General features: G+C 35.9%; 1 protein-coding gene across 2 annotated transcripts in view; it reads left to right on the top strand.

Annotated features, from left to right (window-relative positions):
• opcml (opioid binding protein/cell adhesion molecule-like) overlaps positions 1-26160 on the top strand; it is a 328241-nt gene that overhangs the window by 210269 nt on the left and 91812 nt on the right. For both annotated transcript variants that reach the window (XM_087806721.1, XM_087806719.1), the window contains one exon: positions 23027-23262. In XM_087806721.1, coding sequence (XP_087662847.1) covers positions 23027-23262 — 236 coding nt within the window. The remainder of the gene's footprint in view (positions 1-23026; positions 23263-26160) is intronic.

The raw sequence follows: 26160 nt of genomic DNA, 5'->3' as shown, positions 1-26160 counted from the left end.
CAGCAGCGTCCGACTCCGGGGACACTTGGCTATTGGCGGCACGTATGGCATCACACCGTCGCCGTGACACGCCTCAGAGAGATGACACCTAAAGAAATAGATGCCCTGTGATATTTGAACTTTTGATCCAGCCGGGCTTTGGCTTTCGGACCGGTTCTGGCACCTGTAAAACCTCCAGGAAAAAAAACCCCACTCAGATGACTTTTCTTTCCCCGGGCCTGTCAATCCCATTTTTCAATCTGTCTCTGGTGCACAACTTTCTCCGTCCCACAACAAGAATTAAAGATTCTGCCCTCGCGCTCCTCGGTGCCGGCGCTCGCGACGCATCCTGATGACTCTCCACTGCAGGTATTTGGTAATAGGGACGTGCAATCACAGATCCGCACTAGAGAAACAAGTGTTTATCTGATGGTGGCTTTAATTGCGGCTCTAGTTAGGGCTTTGATGAACACTTGAAAACACACGACTTCACCGGATGATGGGATGCAGGTGCGTCGATGGGATGATAAGAAGAGAACTTTTTTCCGAATCTATTTCTGCCGTTCTGTGAGAGAAACCGACAATTCATGTTAGACTAATATTGATAAGAGCCAGGATTACTTCTGCTTCACAACAGCAGCTTTAGATCTTATAGGCTCTTATACTTGACGATTATAATGTTGAAGGAAAATATTACATGTTGTCGCTTTAACAAAATGACAGGGACCCAGAGATGACATGGTAAAAAAATATATATATACAAAAATATATGTTTGTCTAGAAATAGTCATTTGTGGTACAAAAATGTGGCCACAATTGACAAAATCTACACAAGAAAATACTAAATCTCACCACTTAATAATATTTGACACCACAAAATACTAAATCGTCACCAGGAAAATACTAAAACTAATATTATAATAATAAATTGATGCCAGAAAATACTAAATTGATGCCACAATATACTAAATTGATGCCAGAAAATACTAACTTGTCACCACGAAAATACTGACACTAATATTATATACTAAATTGATGCCACAAAATACAAAATTGATGCCACAAAATACTAAATTGATGACATAAAATACTAAATTGATGCCACAAAATACTAAATTGATGCAACAAAATGCTTAATTGATAACATAAACAACTAAATTGATGCTACAAAATACTAAATTGATGCAACAAAATACTACATTTATGCCACAAAATACTTAATTGACACCAGAAAATACTATATTGAAGCCAGAAAATAGTAAACTGATGCCACAAAATACTAAATTGACGCAACAAAATACTAAATTGGTGCCACAAAATACTAAATTGGTGCCACAAAATACTAAATTGACGCCACAAAATACTAAATTGATAACACAAAATACTAAATCGTCACCAGGAAGTACTATATTGATGCCACAAAATACTAAATCGTCACCAGGAAGTAATAAATTGATGCCGCAAAATACTAAATCGTTGCCACAAGATAGTTGTCTCCAGAATTTACAGAATCAACTAAATACTTATTAATGGCCACAAAATACTAAACCATCGCCAAGGAAATACTAAATCATCGCCAAGGAATACTTAATCATAATAATAATAATAATAAAGTATTTTCTCGCCACAAAACGCTAACTAGTCAATGAAAAACGTACTTGTGGCCAGAGAATTCTAAATCGTCGACACAAAAAACTAAATCATGGCCACAAAAACAAAATTGTCACCACAAAATACGAATATACTAAATACTAAATCACACAATTTAGCTTCTTTACTCAAAATATGTCGCTGATCTAAACAATCCTTTATCTCTATTTTAGTCTAACAAAGATAACTGAGGTTGTGCATTCTTCAGAATATCCTCTGTGGTGTCAATCATGGTATAAATGCCAAAACAAATAAAAAACAGTATGTATTTTTAAAAGTTTAGTTATTCTTAAAAATTATGTATCTTACCAATGAAAATATAAAAATAATGCTTTGAGATTGAATTCAAAGATTTAATAAAGTGGCCAAATTATTATTTCAAGGCCGCAAATTATTATTCTATTCAACCATGTTCGAACAAATGTTTTTGTTTTTTAAAGTCACTTTTGGCCCTTTGTGTTCTAGAGTGTATGACCCTGGAATAGATGTGCGGATCCAACCGGGTTTGATAAAACTTGATATCTGTTCCGTCCACTGAGCCCACAAATAGTCCACAAGGATGTTTATTTATTTTAGTTTCCACCAGTTCCAGGAATAGAAGTCGTCCATCATACTGTGATGCAGCTTCGTATTGATCCAGTATTTGACCGTTTAACTGGTGCTGCTGGCCTTGTTCAGAGTAATGCCCCCCCAACTTCTCTGATAGACCCCCCACCCTCTGTTACAGACCCCCCACCCTCTGTGACAGACCCCCCACCCTCTGTGGGGGGTCATATATCCACTAGTCACATTAACAAAACCTTCAAGTGTTTGGAAGAACACTTTAAAAATACAAGCTGACGCAATAATATTTATATGTTTATATTTTTACTCAAATAGTACTACTTCAACTGCTACTACTACTAAGACTACCAAAACCTCTGCTGTAGTACTACTTCTACTGCACTGCTGTTCCTTTTACCACTGCTACTACCACTTAAACTAGTAATACTACTAATATATATATTCTACTCTCACTGCTACTACAACTTCAACTAACACTTCTGATACTAATAGTACTACTACTGAGCCACTGCTACTCACTGTTCTTATCACTCCTACTACTACTTACTAACACAACTTATCCTACCACTACCACAGCTACAACTGCTGTTACTACTATTAGTACTACTTCTTCTACAACAGCTACTACCGCTACTGCTACTGTTCTAATGAATACTACTACAACTATTGCTACGACAACTACTACTACGTCTTCTGAGTGTCTTAGTACAACTTCTACTACTACTACTACTACTACCACAACTGTTACTACTGTGATATTACTACTGTAACTTCTACTACCACTGCTACTAGGACTGCTAGTAGAAACAGTACCAGTGGTAGTAGTTGTAGTTATAGTAGTAATACTATTAATAGTAACAGCAGTGGATGTAGCAGTAAAAGTAATACTACTACTAATGCTACTACTTCTATTACAGATAATAATACTACAACTGCAAAAAACACTGCTACTACTTTGGTTACTTCTTATTCTACTAATAATCATTCCACTGCTACTACCTCTTATAATAATAATAATAATAATAAAAAAATCTTATAACTTCAACAGAAGAAATATTTTGGAGAATCGTAATATGATAATAATAAGAATCACAGTAATTGTGAATTATGGAACCGCTGCATATTTTTTCGAAGCTTACTACAGAAACCAGATGAAGTTTTGATAATCCTTTATTCTTCAAAAACACATTGAGCATGTTTAAAAAAAAAATCAACATGTATCCACTTACACGCTTTTGCGGATCAGCAATCTTTGGAACACACATTTGAATAACCCAGCTCACCTCAGCCAATTATCCAGACATGGTCCAATTAACATGAGAAAGAAAAGGTGCGCCGTTGCTCTGCTTTCACACAATTACACGCCGAGACTTCCTCCCACTGCATCAATGGAAACCACTGAACAGCTGACAAATCATTACATGCCACCATGACACTTTGTTCCGTATTTACCTCCGTGAGACGCCTTCTTTTCGTGGAGAGGCGGCTGCGGGAAAACGATTGTTTATTTTCCAAACAGTTTTCATCAAACCGGCAGACGGTTTTCGGAAGATTCCTGGATTTTGAGAGCTCAGACACGGGGCGAGGCTTTTTGAAGACGGTGTATACGACCAGACGGAGGCTTATAAATGACAAAATGTTTCTAAATTACCCCAAAAAAAGGATATGTTTACAGGAATTTCAGTCAGAAAAGGGTTTTGAAAATGCAACGTGCAGCATCTGTTTCGACACGCCTTCATCCGTTATCGCGTAGTTAAGTGGTCTTTCTCCAAATACCCGGAGAGTACTTCAACAAGAGAACGTCTGCGTTTTGTAATCAAGCGGCGCAAGAGCCAAGGCACTACATTAAATCGAGACATGGCGCGTGGCACAAATAGCTTATCACTGCCCAGGGGCGGCAATTAATGTCAGCTGGCCGGACGGAACTGTCTCCCGGGATCCGTCTGACAGGATGATCAGTGTCCCGGCGTCGGTGGCTGTTTTGGAACTGTCAGAGAGTTTCATATTTGATGAATTGTTATTGGTTCTTGTATGACTAAATACATTGAAAAATGTTGTCGCAAACTCTGACCAGTTGGTACGTAAGATTAGATGTTCAAAAATGAACAGTTACTATCTTTTACTAACTTTTAACTTTGTTACTCTCACAGAAATACATTGACATTAATGGTAGTGATGTTCTGATGAAGCTTCATGAAGAAGTGTCCTTAATATTAGAGCCCACTAGATGGCGGTCTCTGCACTTTTGTTTTGAACAGCTGTTCGAATGAAACATCACATCATTTTTAAACTGAGGGCGCCACCTACTGACCTCTAAACAACTTGACACTGTTTCATGAAGCCTCATCAATGTCAAGATCAATTGACAGAGCAAGGAAACAAAAATACAATATTGTGCGCTTAAAATATAACGTGGAAATAAAATTGAATAAAATACCAAAGGTAAGTTAAATATGATTCAAATTAAAAATAAGTTTCAGTTTGGATAAAATATTGATGATAAGTGTAGAGCAAAAATAAAGGGAAAAAACTGCTCTTTTATATTTCTGTGGCCCTAAGGAGGTCATATAAAAACATAAGACTTGTAAAGTATAAAAGTTTACATTTGTTTTAACTTTTTAAAAATGGTTCATTACTACTTTAATGCTAAAAAAGACGTATCAATTTGTATTTGTTTAGTATTTTATTCTTCTTAATTTTTCTTTGGAGACGGGAGAGGATTTTCTATCCCAAGAAAAAAGGCACAATGAAAAAAGTAAAAAGTCCTCAAAACCAAAACACTATAGTCATATTAAGAGACTATTTAATAATAATATCAATAAAAAGAAAATAGAATTGTTGTATCTTTGACCTCATGATAACCACAAGGGTTGCCCAGGTTTGATGAAGAGCTTATTTTCCTTTTTCCCCTTCTTTTTTTTTCTTCCACTCACAGTAAGGAATGATAGAATGTTGTTCCTTAAGAAATATAACTACCCGCTCGCCACGTTAATAAAGAGTTAATATTCACATACAGGAGTCAAAAAAGTTGCAGGTTGAGGCCCCTTTTTTAGTATTGATGTGCCGATTAAGCTTCTTGAAACAGTGTCAAGTTCTTTAGAGGTCATTAGGTGGCGCCATCAGATTAAAAATGATGTCATGTTCGATTGTTTCTTTGTTCAAAACAGAGGAAAATAGTGCAGAAAATAATGACACTGCTTCATGAAGCTTCATGAAACCATCACTACTTTTTAGTAGCTGGTTGAAAAATATATATTTTTTTTATTTTACTGTAGATTTATTTAAATTTATTTTCCATTCATACTTGCAACCCATCATCACTTGTAATCCTACAACACCTATCCTGCGTGCCTCATAAAGGTTGACAAGTACTGAGAAAAACGGTCCACTGTATAGAAAGAAACACTAAGTCGTCTTTTTTTTATCTTTTAAGTACATTATGTAGGTTGTGTCGGCCATTTTTCTTCGCGACTCCGTAACATTGACTTTAACCTTTCGCTATTATTTGATAGAATGAGAAATCAGCAGCAGATGGCTGACCCGTCACTTCTTTAGTGCCCCGAGGTATGAAAGTGTTCAAGTTTCTTGAAATTGCAGAATGACATGCCATCAATTTTCCTCACGGGGGTCATTAAAGTTTCATCGGATCTAATCTCGGGCAGGGGGAAAGCACTTAATGATAGCAAGGACTTGTTGGATGGAGTTTGACCTTTTCACTGCACGATGGATCAACGGAAGTCAGTAAAGACTACTTTTATTTATTTTATTTTCATATTAACCTGGCTATATGTCATTCTACCTTAACAATTTTAAGAATATGCAAAGGATAATCTCTTTTTTTTTTAAAGGTGATTTATAGCAAATGCAAATTTTAATGGCTGGAGGTGCAACGCTGCCCCTAGTGTCCGCCAGTGTCGCTTCCTTCTGAAAGTCAAAAAAATGAGGATTAATCCACTTGTGGCCAAGTCTCTGTCTGACCGGTCCTTCTCCATTACTTAAGTATCAATGAGACTGTATTTTTAAGTGAACTAAATACTTAAATTTACCATTATAACAAGATTTAGCATTTGTTAGCACTAAAGCTAACATACAAGCTAATACGGGAACACCTACAGTCTCGGTAAATTAACTCCTGGTAATATCTTTACTTACGACCATATCTTTCGGTTGTATTGAAACATGCTTCCTCATTCGGTACCAAAACTTGGCACCGATGTATATTCAAAACTTGATAACGTGTGGATTTCTTGGAAGAAAAACTGAAGCGACAACAGCAGATGACATTAATTTGTCACCCGTTAGCAACTGTTCTTCTTGTGGGATTTATTCATTGTATATTTTTCTGTAAAAGAATCAGCTTGGAGTTGAAATTTACGAAAGCTGAAAAATGTAACTCTTGTAAGATTTCTTCTATTTGGTATGTTAAGATTTAATCTCATAAAATAAGGATTGGAAAAAGTATAGTTCACAAACCGATATCAGTGTTTCTGACCTACTTTTATGGCGTAATGAGGTCAAACAATCACCTGACAAGTCTATAAAAATATTTTTTTTAGATACAAAATTAAACATGATTTACTTGGTTATGGTTTTGTCGATGGGGTTAGAATTTTAGTACAAGTCACTATAGAAGTATGTTTTTTCTCAATATGTTTTTTTCAATGTTCCCTTTTTTTAACTGTTTAAAAGCATTGCACGTCGCATTTTTGTCTTTTAATATTTTTTATCAAGACTTTCCTTTTCTCATTCGTTAGATGGTCGACTAATGTTTGGGAGAATTTTCAGGGTAGTTCGAGTCTTTTTAGAGTTTAGAGGCAGAAATGAATGTCCTTATGAAGGTCGCTAACTAGGCCTTCTTTTCGTCCTTCCTGTCCAAAAAGACAAAGTTAAAAACATCCTCCATAATGCTCGTCTGCAACAGCCATCTTGTATTGTTCGGGATTCTTTATTTTTGAAGTCTGTATTTAAAGCTTGTTTGTAGCATTTCCTACATTGTAGACCATAGTTTATGTAGCATTTTAGCTTCTTAGCTTCTGCTACAAACAAGCTTAAAATACAGACTCGTTCGAAATGTTTTTTGAAACTATTTCTTATGTTAAGGCTTCAATACAAGAGGGACATTACAGACAAGCAGTATGGAGGTATTTGGATGTCTTTAAGTTTGTGTTTTTGGATGAAGAAAAGTTATATGTTTGCCTATAACTATAAAAAGGAATAATTTACTCCCCAAATAATTCCAACCCTGAGTCGACATGTTGAAAACTAGTGAAATTTAAATTGACTCACTCTTAATTCATTCTAAGCAGGGCGTTTATTCTTGAAACAAGACTTAATTTTCACTTTTTGACCCTTTATCTCCGCTGCCCTTATAAATTATACGCATGGTTGTTTTGCCTCCTGGAAGTGTCGACTCCTACCCATATGCTTACTTGATTTATGAAGTCAACACGACCCCATACGGCGATACTACTTGTTAATTCAAGACTCATTAGATAGCCGCCGCATCTATCACCAAATCAACGTCCATAATTTCCCGATAAAGCGAAATCCTTGACTCGACCAAGAGGCCTCGCGCCACTTGTCGGTTCCTGACAAATAACTGTGACACGACATTAGAATCCGTCCACTGCGCCGCCTCGCCCGCTCGACAATGACCTTGAATAGATGAATGCTAAGTGAATAATGATGCATATTTTATGCTAATAGTTTTGTTGTATTATTGAATACCTTGTGTTCACGGAGCATTAGCACTTTTAAGTGTCTCCGCCATACGTGACCCTCTTCCCCCCCCCACCCCGTCGGATCAAAACCGGGAGGAAGCGGCGGCAAGGTCGACCCGTGATCTATGCACCCGGGCCGTGATCCGGTACCGGATTCCAGCGTCGGTTGTTTGAGCTAATTAGAAACATTTCATCATACAGTTGGAGCAGTGTGAGGGGGAAGAGGATGTTCTAGTGTGAGTTATGAAGTCTGCCTGTGCAACCAAAAAAAAAAGAAGAAAAAGAAAGAACAGATGGACTTCACCACAGGCTGGCACTTCAATCTGCAGCTCCTTTAATCGGCCATGGAAACACTTGGAGGTTTTTGAAAGGGTCAAATGTTGGCTAATGTCAAAGTAATGCATCATGACTTAACAAAAACTGCATTGTGCTGTACTATACGGCATTCTTGACCAATTAACTGTAACATACTTTTTAAAAGAAAATACTGCTTAATAGTGTAATAACAATGTGGCTACATTCAAATATAATTTATCCCTGTTCATAACGGGACTGTTTTGATGCTTGCTGACATTCTTTGTATAAAATTTGCATTTGAAAATAGATCCATATTGACAAGAAAAGGGTATTTTGTCCAACTCATATATAGCTCAAATGTTACAGCCTTTTGAAAGTACCCAAAACGTTTTTGCCCTTCTTTTACCCCATAGCAGCTTAAGCCTCAATTTTCGGAATATGTCGCGATAATCCAAAAATATGACGCTAGCACTTCTTGCACTCATTTCAAGCGTGTTAAAGTGATTTTTTTTTTCAAATATTTCTTTTAGTTTTAAATCTATTTTGTATTTTAAAAAAGCTAGATTTTTTGTAATATATGTATTGTTGTATTTTTGGTTAAATGTGGTTCATCAGCTTGAATACAGCAGGACCAACGTTATCTTTCCAAAAAGGTCTTCCATCTGTGTCTGATTTACGTTAATGATACTAAAATTCATGAAAATGAAACTGTATTACTGAAACCACCCTTAATGAAATAAATCTGTTTGTCCTAAACAGCAGCTATATACGTTTAAATAAAAGTTCCCATAATTGCTACTGTATGCTTTTGAATTTTTTGACGGATAAAAAAGAAAGCTCTTAAATCAGACCAACCTCTTTTATATGTAGTTTAAATCATACTTTACTCTTAAAATAAAGGTCACATTATCTCCCTGATCGAACCTTTGAAAAGAACTTGTTTTCCCCGCCGCCAAAAAAAGATTTAAATATTTTTGGTATAAACTGTATTTTGAGTTCGGAATCCAGATGACTTTCCCTCTCTTGGCGTCGACTCCGTCTCCGAAAGTCAAGTCACAACCTTTCTTTCTAAGAGTACAATGTCCAGCTTTTGACCCCGAAATATGTCTCCACGGAGAACAACGTTCATATTTTCTGCCTCAACTCGGTTTCCACCCTGTCACCGGCGACACATGACCTTGAGAAAAAGTGGGACCGAAAAACTTCATATAACCCGAGCGACAGTCCGGCGGAACAACTTTGCTGAATAATTAATACACTTGTGATGGTATTCACTGTGTCCAGACTCACTTTGGCCGACCGAATCCCAGCGGTAGATACGTTATTCCACTCACGCTTTTCCCGGGAGAGGAAGCTCGGGTCTGCTTTTTGATTCACGTCCGTACTTTGATGGAGCGCTCTGATGGAGCCGGAATCCCACCCGGCCCTCTCTTCTGACCCTGTGATGACAGGAGGAAATGACAGTCTTAACTTATGCTATTCATCCGGTGCTATTTCTTGGATTGAAGGCTCTTCGGGAAACAATGATCTGTCTTCAATGTGAATTCTGTGCCAACTCATCTGTACCCAGTCGTTTCCCGAACTGATTTGCCGTGAATATTTTTTAAATGTCGAGCTGATAACGGATGGACTTTTTTTTATCAGTGCTGACAGCAATGATGGTCCATTTGCGGGGAGTTACTGAACATTTTTCTCTGCTTGTTTTCCTGCTGAGTCGGTTATTGGTTTGAAAGTTGTTGGAAAAGTATTTTTTAAGTAAGATACCATCGTTAACTATTGTAGATATTAAGTTGTTACATCCCCAAATGCTCTTTGAATCTGGTATGTCAGTTTTTCAACAACTGTGTGCTTGTCAATCTGTCTGTCTGCCCCATTTAGAACTACCAAAAAATATATATATATTTATAAATATCTTACTTAGTCAACTTTGACTATAGATTTGTGTTTAGTTTTTTATTTCACGTTGTTTTAGGGTTGCTAATTTAGCTTTGTCTATAGTTGTTTGTTGTTTATTTGCCTTTTTTTAAGGGTCGCCAATTTAACTTTGACTTTTGTTGTTTTTTTTCCTGTTGTTTTAGGGTTGCTAATTTAGATTCCACTATTGTTGTTTTCCCCCCTCCGTTGTTTCAGGGTTGCCAATTTAGCTTTGTCTATAGTTGTTTTTTTCCCCTGTTGTTTTAGGGTTGCTAATTTAACTTTTACTATTGATGTTTTTTCCCACGTTGTTTAAGGGTTGCTGATTTAGCTTCGACTTTAGTTGTTATTTCCCCCGTTGTTTGAGGGTTCATCATTTAGCTTCAACTATAGTTGTTTTTTTTCCCACGTTGTTTTTGGGTTGCTAATTCAACTTCGACTATAGTTGTTTTTTCCCCAAGTTGTTTTAGGGTTGAGATTTTAGCGTCAACTATAGATGTTTTTTTTGTTTTTTCCCCCATTGTTTTAGTGTTGCTAATTAAGCTTATACTATAGTTGTTTTTAGGGTTGCTAATTGAGCTTTTACTATTGATGTTTATTCCCACGTTGTTTAAGGGTTGCTGATTTAGCTTAGACTATAGTTGATTTTTGTTGTTTTTTCCCACGTTGTTTCTGGCTTGCTAATTTGGCTTCGACTTTAGTTGTTTTTTGTTGTTTTTTCCACCCCGTTGTTTTAGGGTTTATCATTTAGCTTCAACTATAGTTGTTTTTTGTTGTTTTTTCCCGCGTTGTTTTTGGGTTGCTAATTTCGCTTCGACTGTAGTTGTTTTTTGTTGTTTTTTACCCATTGCTTTTGGGTTGCTAATTTAGCTTCAAATATAGTTGTTTTTTCACCCATTGTTTTAGTGTTGCCAATTTAGCTTATACTATAGTTGTTTTTTGTTGTTTATTCCCACGTTGTTTTAGGGTTGCTAATTCAACTTCGACTATAGATGTTTTTTTCCCATCGTTTTAACGTTGCTAATTTAGCTTTGATTATCATTGTTTTTTGTGGGGTTTTTCCCTGTTGTTTGAGGGTTGCTAATTTAGCTTTAACTATCGTTGTTTTTGTTGGTTTTTTCCCCGTTTTTTTAGGGTTACCAATTTAGATTCGACTATTGTTGTTTTTCCCCCTCCGTTGTTTTAGGGTTGCTAATTTAACTTCCACTATCGTTGTTTTTTTTTTCTTATTTTCCTTGTTGATTAAGGGTTACTAACTAGGCTTCGACTATTGTTGTTTTTTTTTCATTTTTTCCCCTGTTGTTTAAGGGTTGCTTATTTAGCTTTGTCTTTAGTTGTTTTTTGTTTTTACCTGTTGTTTTAGGGTTGATAATTTAGCTTCAACTATAGTTATTTTATGTTGTTTTTTCCCCGTTGTTCTAGGGTTGATAATTTAGCTTTGACTATTGATGTTGCTTGTTGTTTTTTTTCCCAATTGTTTTAGGGTTGCTAATTTAGCTAGGTTGCGTCTTAAGTAATTAACGTATTCTTGTGGTAAGAACCGTTTCTTAATTTAATCTCTATTAGGATTCACTTGGGCAAAATCACAGCACTCAATGGCCAAAATAAGAATATTTACAACTTGGGGCCTGGTTAAAAATTGTGTTTCTAACATTCCCTTTTTAAATATTTACCTATTAACAATATTTTATTGGTATAATAAGGGTGGTTGTAATGACTGACAGGTAAGTCAGATTACCTTGTGTTTCATTTCCCAATCCTAGTCAATTCTTAAAAGCATTTTGATTATTTTGGAAAATTATTAAAGAAAAGAAGAATTGAATTATTATTTTTACAGTCAACTAAACAAATACAATTATTTGCAAACACTTTCAATAATACATTTAATTAAACCCAACTGTTTACTACTTATTCTTCAGTTGACATGTTTTGAATATGAATTATAATGGTACGTTTTGGCAAACAATTGTATAAGTTTCGTGTATTGTAATGAAAAAAATAAAGATGTCATTTTAAATATTATTTTTACTCTCAACTAACTACATATACTTACTTGCAAAAACCATGCACTTTTTGGAGTTATCTTTAATTAGTTTACTCTCTACTCTGTCCATTTTCTTATTTATAGTGACTGATGTAATGGAGGTGGGAGTGCTTTTAAGCAAATAACCATGATGTTAATATGCTTCATGAAATGATGGTGCATTATAGTGAAGGCAGTCTGTGACTCATTGGCTCTGCATTTAACGTGCCTGCCTTCAACAAATGTATTACTTCTTGTCATGCTTTCCATTTTTGCTCAGTATGTCTGCCTCACTCTATATTCATAACATAGATGGAAAGATAGATGGATGGATAGATGGATGGATGGATGGATGGATACAGGGATAGATAGATGGACTGATGGATACATGGATGGATAGATATATGGATGGATGGATACATGTATACATGGATATATAGATGGACTGATGGATGGATGGATGGATGGATGGATGGATAGATAGATAGATAGACTGATGGGTAGATGGACTGATGGATATATAGATGGACTGATGGATATATAGATGGACTGATGGATACATGGATGGATGGATAGATAGATGGACTGATGGATACATGGATGGATAGATGGACTGATGGATACATGGATGGATGGATAGATAGATGGACTGATGGATATATGGATGGATGGATGGATGGATATATGGATGGACTGATGGATATATGGATGGACTGATGGATACATGGATGGATGGATAGATAGATAGATGGACTGATGGATATATGGATGGATGGATGGATATATGGATGGATGGATGGATGGATATATAGATGACTGATGGATACATGGATGGATAGATAGATTGATGGATGGATGGGTAGACGGAAAGATGGTTGGATGAATGGATACATGGCTAGATGAATGCACAGATGGATAAATGATTGATGGAGGGATAGATAGATATATGGATGGATAGATAGATAGATATATGGATGGGTGGGTTCATGGATGGATGGATGGAAAGATATATGGATAGACTGTTAGATGATGGATGGATTAATACATAGATAGATGGAGAGATGGATAAAATGCTTGATGGATGATGGATGGATAGACTCATAGATGATGGATGGATTAAAACATGGATGGATGGATGGATGGATAGATAGTAAGTAAGTAAGTAAGTAATATTTATTTATATAGCGCTTTTCGAGACCAGGGTCACAAAGCGCTTAAACAATCAAAACAATATTCAAAAAAGTATATACTTTAAAGATAAAGATAATACTGAGAACAACACAGGAGTTCAAGAAATTCAAGGAAAAGCCTGAACAAATAGAAACGTCTTAAGATGTTTCTTAAAGGAGTCAGTAGATCCATCAAGCGCAAAGAGAGAGGAAGATCGTTCCAAAGCTTAGGAGCAACAGCCTGAAAAGATTTCTCTCCTCTGGTCCTGAGCCGTGTGCGTGGAACCATCAGTAGATTCTGATCCACAGACCTCAGAGCCCGAGCTGGGGTGTAAGGCTGGATCAGATCAGTGATGTAAGGAGGAGCCTGACCATGAATAGATCTGAAAGTAAGAACCAGAATTTTAAAGTTGATCCTGAAAGAAACTGGAAGCCAGTGAACAGTTTTAAGGACCGGAGAAATGTGAGTTCTTCTACTTGAGCAGGTCAGAATTCGCGCTGCAGAGTTCTGAATCAACTGCAGACGCTCCTTCTTGTTAAGACATGAAAACAAACTGTTACAATAGTCCAGACGAGAAGAAACAAACGCATGGATTACAAGCTCCAGATCATGTTCCGACAACATTTTCCTAAATTTAGAGATTTTTCTCAGTTGAAGGAAACAGTTTCTGGTCAGTTTTCTGCAATGTCGAACAAGAGACATGTCTTTATCAAATACAACACCCAGGTTTCTCAGGCTCAGTTTGACAGACTGACCTAAGTCACCCAAGTACTGACTCAACCCTGGAATCTTATCATCAGGAGCAATATAGATGGATGCATATAGATGGATGCATCTAGATAGATGGATAGACTCATAGATGATGGATGGATTAATACATGGATTGACTGCTTGATGGATGGATGTATAGATATATGGATGGATGGGTGGAGAGACTGATAGATGGATGGATGAATGGATGTAGATGGACAGATGGATACATTGAGAGATGCATGGGTGGAACTGGGGGATTTCATTTCAACACATATTGAAAAATATTGGCTCCACCTTCACTACATGCTGGCATCAGATCCCGCGCCCTTGAAGCAGTAGACAATGACTCAGTGAGTAAAGTGGCTTAAGGTAAAGTGAACAACATGCTTCTGTAATCTATGTAATCGACGCTCTGGCCACGAACAACCTTCAACAATTTATTTATAAACTACAATGGAAACCATAAATCATTATTTTGTCAAAAGTTGAAGCTAAACAAAAACAAGTTTATTTTTTATCAAACCTAACCCACACCAAAGTGAGTCATTTTAAGTTTTTAAATTGTGTTAATTGTGACATATTTTATATATATTAAGATAATTTTGTCAATTGTAAGACGCTGGACTATATTATGGAAGTAAATCAATGCCATCAGAATATTGAATGGTTGATTTTTTATTTATTTTAAATATTTAATGGTTGAATTCACTTCAATTATTCAATATCTTTTAATTCGTAGCATTTTAAATTCAATATAGGAAATCCAAAACCTTTTTAAATTTAGCATTAAGTGCTACCAGACCAAACCAAATGAGTACCGAGTTATTTAAAATGCTTCGAAATTTTGAATATTGAATTATGAACGCTTTATAATGTTTTTATTCTGAATATAAAACAATACAAATTAAAAATTATTGAATAATTAAAATATAGCAAATATTGAATAATTGACATTAAAATATAACAAGTATTAAATCATTTTAATTAAAATATAACAAATATTAAATAATTTAAATTAAAATATAACAAATATTTAACAATTGAAATTAAAATATAAAAAAAATTGTATAATTATTTTTAATATCAACCTTCCTTTGTTATTCATAAGTTTTTAATTCACCATTTTTATTTTCCTTCTAACTCCTACCGAAAAGGAAGCAAACCATTATACCGGACATATCTAATGATCAAAATAAATCTTGCGGAACAATAAAATATTCCATATCTTGTGTTCCACTGCACAATAAACTCTGGGAATCATAAAACGTTCCAGGAAATGGCTGCGATGATGTTTTAGTGGCAGTTGATGGAACCTCATAAGACAGGAAGTAAACACCGTAAAAGTTGTTTGGGTCCATCGTCTGACCTCAGCCAAACATTATTGAATTTTTAAAGGAATATTTTTTTAAATAAACTTTCATGTCAAAGTTCACTTCCAACTTTCTTAGAACAGAGAAGAGTAGATGCATTTCCTTTTCTTTAACCACACACACACACACACACACACACACACACTCAGCCTCCATGTTTTTTATGACCACTATCTTGTCCATAACACTGTGGTCACCGGAATAATTCACTCCAGGAAGAAGGTTGCAGTGGTGGACCTTTTTTTCCAAGGGTCATGTTCCCCTCTCTCTCTCTCTCACACACACACACACACACACATACACACACACACACACACAGATACATTGAGTCAAACCAAGATTGTCTTTCGTTGGGCACATAAATATTCATGATGAGCACTCCCGGGCTCTATTGCACTGCAACTCTCTGGTTCCTCTCTGGTCTATTCCATCTTTTCTTTTCGCTCTGCTCATCACTTCCAGTCAATTCATCTGACGCCACTCTCCTGAATAAACCGAAAAAACACTCAATCTCCATCGTCCGTCTGTAAATCCTGACCTGATGCAATTAGCGAAGAATACTTAGCGTCCACATAGCGGCTAACTTATTTCCGTCCTCAGTTATCCTTTTCTTTTTGTGCTTGTCCTTCTCAAGCCAGTGTGAGATGATGTGATTCACCGGTGGTGTTATGCTATCTGTTCTAGACAAGCTTTTTTCCGTCCGTAAATACGTTTTTTGGTGAGGCTTCAATACAAGAGGGATGTTACAGACGAGTGTGGAGGTATTTTGATGCTTTTTAGTGTATTTTTGGACAGACAACTGAGCTCCAGTCGCTACATTAAAATTAACAAATATATATTTTATTTAGTTTATTATTTAGTTTATTTTTTTTAAACTTGTTGAACACAGTGTTCTTATATTATTATATGTATTTAATTTAACTTGTTTGTTGGTAGAATGGACTGTTTGATTTTTCTTCATTAGTTTAGCACATTATTCTTACATTATTATTATTTTATTTTTCTGATTTAACTTGTTCTGTTATTATGTTTCGGTGTATTGTTGTTATTATGTTTACTTTATTTAACTTGTTCTGTTGTTATAGTGGACTGTTGCATTTTTTTTTTTACAATTCTTAAGCAGCATGTTTTCTTGTATAATCATGATTATATTATTATTTTTTATTATTTATTTTACTTGTTTTGCTGTTAAAGTGGACTGAGCAACATGGTATTCTTGTATTATTATACATTATTATATATTGTTGTTGTTATTGTTATTGTAATTGTTATTATTAATATTATTATTATTATTATATTTATTGTATTTAACCTGTTTTCTTGTTAGAGTAACTGTTATATTTTCTACCATTGTCGAGTGTTTTTCTTATGTTCTTGTTTTGTTTTTGTTTGTTTAACCCTTGTGTTATCTCAGAGCCTCCGGGTCACCTTGACCCTGAGATATCAATAAGGTTAATATTAAAAAAATCTTAAAATAGTTATACTTCCTATAGTTTTCTGTACATGTGCTCCAAGGCTGCCATATTTTTTTAAATAAATAATAAATAGAAATAAGGCGAGAAAAATCATTATCGAAAGATAAAATATGAAGTGATATAGTTTTTGGTAAATCGACCACCTCTATGAAACCAGCCACTAGTAAAAAAAATAATCGTACTTTCTAAAGTTTTTAAGAAACTCTTCCAGTCCTTCAGGTGGACGATGACCCCTTGGTTTGATCAAAATTTGTCCACAGAAAACCACAGAAAGATCACCTTTGCTTCTCAAAATAGCAGAAGTTCAGTGATGTCTGAACAACCTGGCAAAGACATTTTTTTGCTATTGAATTAGTTGTACCTCTCCAAAAAGGACGGTATTTATTATCGTTCCCGCCTCGGTGTGACTTAGCGCCATTTGGAGAGAGTGTTCTTCACAGCAAACACGAAAGCTCATTTAGCTTGTGACAAGAGTCATGTTGCCTGCCAGGTCTCTCAGCAGCCGCAAGTGCTTAGAAGATAAAAAAAAAAAAGGTTTTTTTTTTTTTGGCGCCTGTTGTATTAACCTTCTCTGGCAAGTTAACTCGCGAGTTACAGAACCATTTTTCTCTTGATTTTTAGGTTTTCAAGTAGCAGAAAATTGGCTGTCGACTTTCGTTTTTATTTTGAATAATGGTTAAAGTTATTTTGTTGTTGGTATTTTGGGGAATTGCTTCTCAAGTGAAAGTGACTAAACTCTAGGTGAAGTCACATTTACGTTTGAAATGTTTTATTCAATTTGAGGCATATTTATCTATTTTTTAAAGCTTTTATCGACCTAATAATTGACATGTTTCGTGGATGGGTGGATGGATGGATGGATGGATGGATGGATGGATGGATGGATGGATGGATGGATGGATGGATAAATGGATAAATGGATGGATAAATGGATAAATGGATGGATAGTTGGATGGTGGATGGGTGGATGGATGGATGGATGGATGGATGGATGGATGGATGGATGGATGGATGGATGGCCTTTTTTAATCCCTCTTGAGATCTCCTTCGGGAAAGTGGGTTTCCAGTTCACAGCAGATGATAGTTTAATAAAAAACAAGAACAAAATGCAAAAAAGGACAAAGATCAAGTGATTACAAAGTGTAAATATAAAAAACATAGATCAACACAACAGATATAGAAGTATTGGAGGCTGAATTTCGGTTGGTTTGTTCACCTGAAACATGTTCATCCAAATGAAAAATACTACAACAAAAGTGGCTAAAAAACTTTTTATTAATCACGCTTGTATTTTTCAATTGATTCTATGTAACATATTACATTTTAATGAGCAACTTTAGACAAATGTAATGCAATAACCTCATAATAAAGATATTGTTGGTAAATGAATCAAGTTTTCTTGTTGACTAATAAAGTTTGTAACATTAAGGTGTTAATCATGTAATGTTATTATCATCAGACCATCGCTTATATATATATATATACAGTATATATATATATATATATATATATATATATATATATATATATATATATATATAATATTTTTAAATGTATTATATTTTAAGAAGCAGTATCCTCAATTTAAGATCCCACAAAATTGTATTCCGTTGAAAATACATTAATTATTCATTATTTGTTCATTATTTGTTGCAATGTCTCCAATTGTAATTTATTGTAACAATCTATTTTTATTCATATTATCTTCATATATTATTCTTAAATGGCACCGCAACAAATTTCCTAATTTGGATTGTAATATTCTATTGAATCCTTGTATTTTCTAAAAAGGCAATTAGAAAAAACTAGCAGAAAATAGCCCTGGATTCTTTAGTACGTCAGATTAAAGTATATTTTTCAATACCTTTTTTGATTTAGGTTTTCGTATGTTTACAATGATCATATGCGTAAAACCGTGAATAGATCCAAACACAACTAGGAAGTAGCTTATCATCCATTCTGTGAGGATATCAGTAAAAAGCTTTGGGAGAAACAAGCGGTGAAAGATGTTGTCAATAACCCCGAAAAGACAACCAGGACATAAGATATAACCTGCCGTTGTAAAATACATGATAGACGACAATAAAGTTAAAACACATCCCGAATTGAATTGTCGCAGCCTGAGACAACTTTAAAGTATCACCTCAATAAACGGCGAACACAACCCACCTCACCCTGAAGAACGACTGAATAAAAGTGGAGTGACAGTTATATCTGACAGTCCCTGGCGTCGCACCAAGCTCTGAATCTCCAAACAGCTGCCAGTAAAAAAAAAAAGCCGCCTTCCGTCTGATCCAGCCTCTGAACTTATACGCTGTTGTGTCTGTCAAGTGACATCTTGACAAAGACTCAAACAATAAACCCACACACGTTGTTGCCGTGGTCGGCCGCGCGAAGAATAAAAGGAGCGACGGGGTTCGTAAGAAGTTGGGAAGTTGACAGCTAGTGGCTTTAAATAACACTCTGAAGGAGTTTCTGGAACTAATTGTTTATGATTTGGAAGACATTTTACAATGTGATGGAAAAATAAACTTCTTAGTTAAATTTGTCGGGAAATCTTTGGATAAAGTTGTGGTTTTATGGCGCATTAAGAGTGTAGTAGTACGGTATTTTCCGCACTATAAGGCGCACTTAAGAGCCTTTAAATTTCTCAAAAAACGACAGCGCGCCTTATAATCCAGAGCACCTTATATATGAACATCACCGGGTGGGTGACTTATTTACAAACACTTTCATGACTCTCCGCCGACCCGCCTTGGGCGGGATTACGTCATTGCGTCATCACGGGATGGGATTAACGAAGGACGTCACATCATGGATGACGTCTATGGAGTGATATTACTGCCACCCTTTTGAGTGAGTGTCTTGGCTGTTGCACCTGAATTGCACCGGTAACATAAACTCACTCAGGAAATCAAGATTCAAACAAAACCCTTGATTCTTACGGACATAATGTTAACAGGATAAACTTGGGTGAGTTAAGAAACTTATAATAAATATAAATTACAGTGATGTTTGCTCCAATTTTCGTCTCTCTTCTATTGTAGAATCATTGTATTCTCTTTACCGGCTTTCATCCTTCCATCAAGACACTCATCCCCTGTGCTTTTTCAGGGTCAATGTGACCCTGAAAACAAATATGTTCATGGTATCCCTTGTGTTGCTTCCGGGTCAAGGTGACGTAAAGACTTGAAAACAAATATCATTGTGGCATCCCTTGTGTTGTCTCTGGGTCAAGGTGAACAACCTCCCTGGCTTCCATAAAAAAACATATGCAGTTGTGGAAGTCGACCCAAAGACAACACAAGTGATACCACAAATATATTTGTTTTCGCCAGAAGGTGTTGTTTTTCCCAGAAGGCATATGCCATGGAAAGACAAAAACATGTCTTCACTATGCTGGACCAGAATTCCTTTGGGAGTGAATAACTTCTTTAAAAAACCTATTCTAAAAACAAAAAAAGGGATTTTTGCAGCACATTTTCCAAATGAAATCTAATTATACTGGGGAATTAGATCTAGAACACTGTTTAATGACCGACGCTGACCTTTAGACCTCCTGTGTTTAAAGAGCAATTAGTGGCCAAGAATGAGACGTAAAGGTGAATACTGAGGGAACATCTGATTATGACTTTTTCATTTTACAAAAGTTTTATAGTGAGAAGTGGTTTAAACATATTTTCGGGTATCTTCATGAAGTAGTTCATCTAGACTCAAAGTCACATCCTGTACTTTTTCTTTTCTGGACGCTCAATCTATCTTAATTATCTTTCAATGCAACCATGGAATTCCATTTCTTCCGTCCATCATTTCATCTTCTTAATGTAATATTGTTACTTATCTTAAACACTTCACAGGTCACAATATATACCAAGTATTCATCTTCTTACCCTCTTGATGACGACATAAAATGACATAGATTTATGTATGTTGTAGATTAGCAAAGCTAGCTTCCCAGGGAACTGTAAATGCTAATAAAGAAAGTGGTGGCGGTGGAAGTGATGATGATAAACAACGTGTTTATATAAGTGTGTCTGGAGCAAGCAAACAGTTTAGTTTATAGTCCTGTGTGGATGAATCAATCATGGACGTGTGCAGCTGCTGACTAAAGCAAACACAGTCAGAAAGAAAGCTATTTTTTTTTTAGAAGCACCTACCATCCAAAAAAAAAGATTTATAACATCTTATTAATGACTGAACTGGCGCACACGACCAAAGTCTCCTCACGATATCATAGATTAATTTTCTGACAAAGTCAGTTTTAAGCAAATACCCTCTAAAATTTCATTTGATTCATTAACATTTATTCGAGTCTGTCTCCTGTAAGAGCAAAATACTAAATTATACCTGGGACTATTTATAGCAGGTATATTGAAGGTGACGTGAATTCATGTAATGAAATGAATCTACTTAGTTTTAATATGGCAGTTGGCCTTTTATGTGATTTTTATATTCATCATATTCATCCATAACAACTGCAGCTCCTTGTTGAAGTGAGTAGAAAATGTAGCTTGAAATAAAGTCCAACGGAGACAGAGGGGGATAGAACTATAAATCTCTTCTGCATTTTATTGAAATTGTGCAGAGTTGTACTTGTTTGGTAATTAAGGGCGGCTTTAAAGAAAGACAATGAAACGCAAGGTGTTAAAATGTGTCTTGTAAAAGAATGTGTTGATGAAATGCAATGTGGTTTGCTTTTCATTTCGACTTGGGAGTAGGGCGAGCATAAAAATGCATAATGTTAACCGTTAATCAGAATTCCTGGCAGCGAAGCTTCGGTTGGTAAACTTTGTTAGAAACATGAGTGTCAAATATAATGAAGAACAACCAAATGAACAAGAGGAAAACAAACAAAAGTGAATAAATAACCAAAATTGTTTTAAAGAAAAGTGCAATTTGCAGTATTACCCAATTTATCAAAAGGTTTCAAAACTGGAATTTGAACCTCTGTCATCTTTATTCTTTATTCTTATTACACACAGGAACATATTGGGTTCAATATCTGGTATTCCCGGATATATTGCAACACACTTTACTAGAAATATAGCGAGTTTCTAGGTCAACTTTTTCAACGGCCGTGTACGGCACTCATACCCAGTGTAGACAATACACTGGGAGCTAGCATTAGTATTTCCTGTCTGTTTAGCATGTTAGCCGTTTAGCTTCTGTTACAAACAAGCTTGAAGGGATAGTTCACCCAAAATGCAAACTTCACTCATTTTCTACTCACCCTAATGTCGACTAAGGGTTGAAACTGTTTTCAGACTTATCTGTTCTTTTTAGAGTTATAGACAAAAATGTTTGTTCATTTTAATGTAGCTCAGTTGTCTTCGTTTTCATCTTCGTCCAAAAAGACACAAAAACATCCAGAAAATACCTCCATACTGCTCGTCTGTAACGTCCCTCTTGTATTGAAGCCTCAACAAGAGAAATCGTTCCGGAAAAACTTCTGTATTTGACGCATGTTTGTAGCAAAGAATTAAAAGCTAACATGCTACACAAAGTGGAAGTACTATGGTTAATATCGCGAGCACTTCCAGTCTACTCTCTACACTTCGAAACTGGAAGTACAAGCGATATTATGAGGAGTACTTCCTGTTTGTTTAGCATCTCATTGTTTAAAACTTCTGCTAAAAATATATACTTTCTTTTTAAAGTTCTTTCCAGAACGATATCTATTGTCAAGGCTTCAATACAAGACAGACGTTACACATGAGCAGTATGGAGGTATTGAGATGTTTTTAAGTGGGTCAATTTGGATGAAAAAAAGTGTGCTCCAACATATGGAAATACATTACTTTCTGTATTTCCAAAAAGACAAACATTACTGAAACCATTAATTGAATTGAGAGTGAGTAGAAAATAAGCACAATTTTGTTTGAAATATCACTTTAAGGGGTAATATATTGAGCACAACTGATTAGTGATGGGTTGAAGAAGCTTCATATGTAGGTGGCACCATCAGTATCAATAAGATGTGAAGATTTATTAGAATATTTTGGGATTTAAAAATGAGGGTTCTGCTTCATAAGGCGTCATTGACCCATCACTGCTGCAATGAGTCGGTGATTCTTGGGTCTAAACGTCTCTCTCTCTTTTTTTCTCTTCCAGATGTAACGTGGACAGCAAAGTATCCAGAGTGGCGTGGCTCAATCGAACCACCATACTCTTCGCCGGGAACGAAAAGTGGTCCCTGGATCCTCGGGTCATCCTCATGGAAAACACAGCGGTGACAGAATACAGCATCAAGATCCAGAACGTGGACGTCCACGACGAAGGACCGTACGTCTGCTCCATCCTCACCAACAAGAAACCCAAATCGACAAAGGTGCATCTCATCGTTCAAGGTAAACAATCTCATCCTTGATTGCCATTTTTTTTTTTTACTCCTGAATGACGAGATCAGATGGAATTCAAAAAGCATTAGGATGCGGTGATGAAAGTGCCTTTCCATTTCCACTGTAATTTGAGATTGTTGATAGTTATTGATTGCGGGCGAAGTTGAAAAATGTAGCGGCTCAGTTTCCCCCTGAATCCACCGTCAGCTTGAGACTTCACTACGTGTCTTTTGATGAAATCAATTTTCTCTTCCGATTAGTTTCCTTCCCGCAATTAGCACCGGCAAGTCGGATCTGTGTTTGAGGTGTGGGCGGCGTCGCCCTTCCTTAAGTGACACATAATCACGTTAAGTGGATTTAATACACAACTCATGTTGAATCCCGGAGACTGCAAATTAAGAAGACCCATAATGAGTGCAAATATTTATGTGCTACCTCTTTTGTGGATGGAAGGGAAATACTAATACATTCTCAGACGTGATCACCGCTTGATTATCCTGATCCTTTCCAAATATTACGGGTTGTGGCGAAGCTTCAGGTTGTGCATTAGCTCATGATTATATCCCATTACATCTAAATTGAAGCAGAGGTCAGAGTTGATCTCGCAATCATCATTTTGAAACTTCAAAACTTGCGACATGAATCAAAATGCGAGGGAATTGTCGACGGAGCAGTGTGGTCGTAACCTCTGCCCGATCTAGTTCACGGCAATCAGGAGATTTAAGTTACCAAGAAGTTGCGTCTCGAACCAAGTTGCCTACTACTTCCCCGGAACTTTTTTTTATCCATAAGCAATAAAGACTTTCTTGGCAAAGAGCTTAAAGACAAAACATCTATACATACTGTATATATTCTGTAGGTCCTAAAAAAAAGAGCCCAATACCTTAAGGAAAAATGATTGCGCTATAAATTCCTTTAAAGTTATTGTCCAAAAAGGTTTTCAAAATCACCAGTGTGACACTAAAAATAATCTATATAAGTAGGTAAGTAAGTAAAATAATATATAATATACATTCTTATTTATTGATTATTACTGTCTAAAAGATAGGGGTTGGTATCAATCGAAAATTCGACCAATACGCTAATTTGATACCAGTTCATGAACAATTTTTTTTTCACATCAACAAACATCACAGCCATCATGTTTGTTGAACACATAGCTATGTACTGCATGTGAACCCTGTCTGTAGGCAATTGCACTATATAACTACTAGTAAGTAAGTAAATTATTAGTATTTTTAGGGCGCTTTTCAAGACCAGGGTCACAAAGCGCTTAAACAATCAAAGAAGGGTTATATCTCCATTCAAACACCATTACAGCAAAGCCCTTCTAGTAGTTATCAGACATAAATTATTCATTCCATATTATTACACATTTTTTTGGACTCTTTTCGCAATCGTTCACAAAAGCTTGGTGGGTTGTCGCTGTCAAAGTCTCAAACCTTATTGACACCACAGTATGAGTCCTGCATCACATGACCAAAACACCTCATTGATCAACTGCAGCGCGTTGTATTTTTGGTATAACATGACTTTTCTGCATGAGGAAATAATGGCAGCAATAGTTTTGTCCAGGTGATAAACCCCTAGATACCGAAATTTGGTGCCAAAAAAACTAAGCATATTTTGTAAAAACTAAGCATTCCAGTTGGTGCCTCCAAAGAACTTAAGTTTTGGTACCAAGTCCTACAGAAAGGTGTTTAATTTTGACTGCATTTTCTCAGAAGTAACATTAGCTTGTGAGAAGGGAAACATTTAAACTATTGAAAATAAGTCAAACAAAAACTCTTTATGATACTGTCCTGACTAGTTTTAATGCTTAACTCATCCTGTCATCTCCATATACTCGCGTAACCTCATGGATTAACTTCCTCGTCTCTTTTGAACTCCGCTCCCGACCTTTAACAATTAGAGTATCGGCTGTTTCTTCAGATGAATAATTGAATATAATCAGTCGGAGATTCGCCTTTTGTCGTGAGGTCTGATTTAAAGTCACGTCTCCGTAAAATCAGGTCAGCATTCAACATGAGAAATCGACTCGCCAGATGACTTTTGATTGCCAGTTACAAAGCACGCACAGACAAAAGATTGACCCAGATGTATCCATTTGGAGTCACATGGAGATTTTTAAATTACCATATCTTAGTAAAAAAAGAAAAAAAGCCCCAAATTGGATCAAGAGTTTCCGTTCCCAATTTGCATGTATTATACGATACATAAAACAAAAGCCAGAATGAGTTCTGATACGGCCTGAGGTAAGAATTTACATCTGGTTCCATGAAGTTTTCAATCTTCACTGCAGTCATTTTGATGAGATCATCATCTGAAAAGTGTCATTATGCAAGTGATAGAATTGTTCCGAGACCTCGGGCGAGCCCTCCTTGAACCTGAGGAACGACGTTTCCTGTGGCGAGCACTGATGATTTAGCGACTTCCTTGTGCTTTTATATGGTGAGGCTGAGCCATCATTAAAATCATCAGCAGCAGTTAAAAGACAGAGGGATATATTTCCACTTTGGAAAATCTTCATCCTACAAAGATAAAGATATAGAACAAACGTAAAAGATTAAAGTCAGTTGCTGGACCATGGGAAACTCATGGCAAAGTAAATTTAAGTGGCCTGTTTCCACTTCAAAATCCAGCATTCTCTTATCAATAGGTCCTATTATTAGTTTTCTTTGTAATTATATTTGATAGTTAAATCAACTAATAAAAAAAAAGTAAAGATAAAAAACATTGTAGAAAACTGTAAATTAAAGACTAAAGTCATTAAATTGTGATAGGGTTTAGTCTTAATGCTCTTATTTTGAGGTACCACCAGGTCGGACAGGAAGCAGAGGGCTAGTAGGCGTTTGTCTGTTATGGTTTGTCTGAGAGTTACTTGTTGAAAAAAATCGGTACAGAAAT

The sequence above is a fragment of the Callionymus lyra genome, chromosome 14 (genome assembly GCF_982586985.1).
Source record: "Callionymus lyra chromosome 14, fCalLyr1.hap1.1, whole genome shotgun sequence".
Classification (NCBI taxonomy): Eukaryota; Metazoa; Chordata; class Actinopteri; order Syngnathiformes; family Callionymidae; genus Callionymus; species Callionymus lyra.
This window is presented reverse-complemented; position numbering and strand designations above follow the sequence as displayed.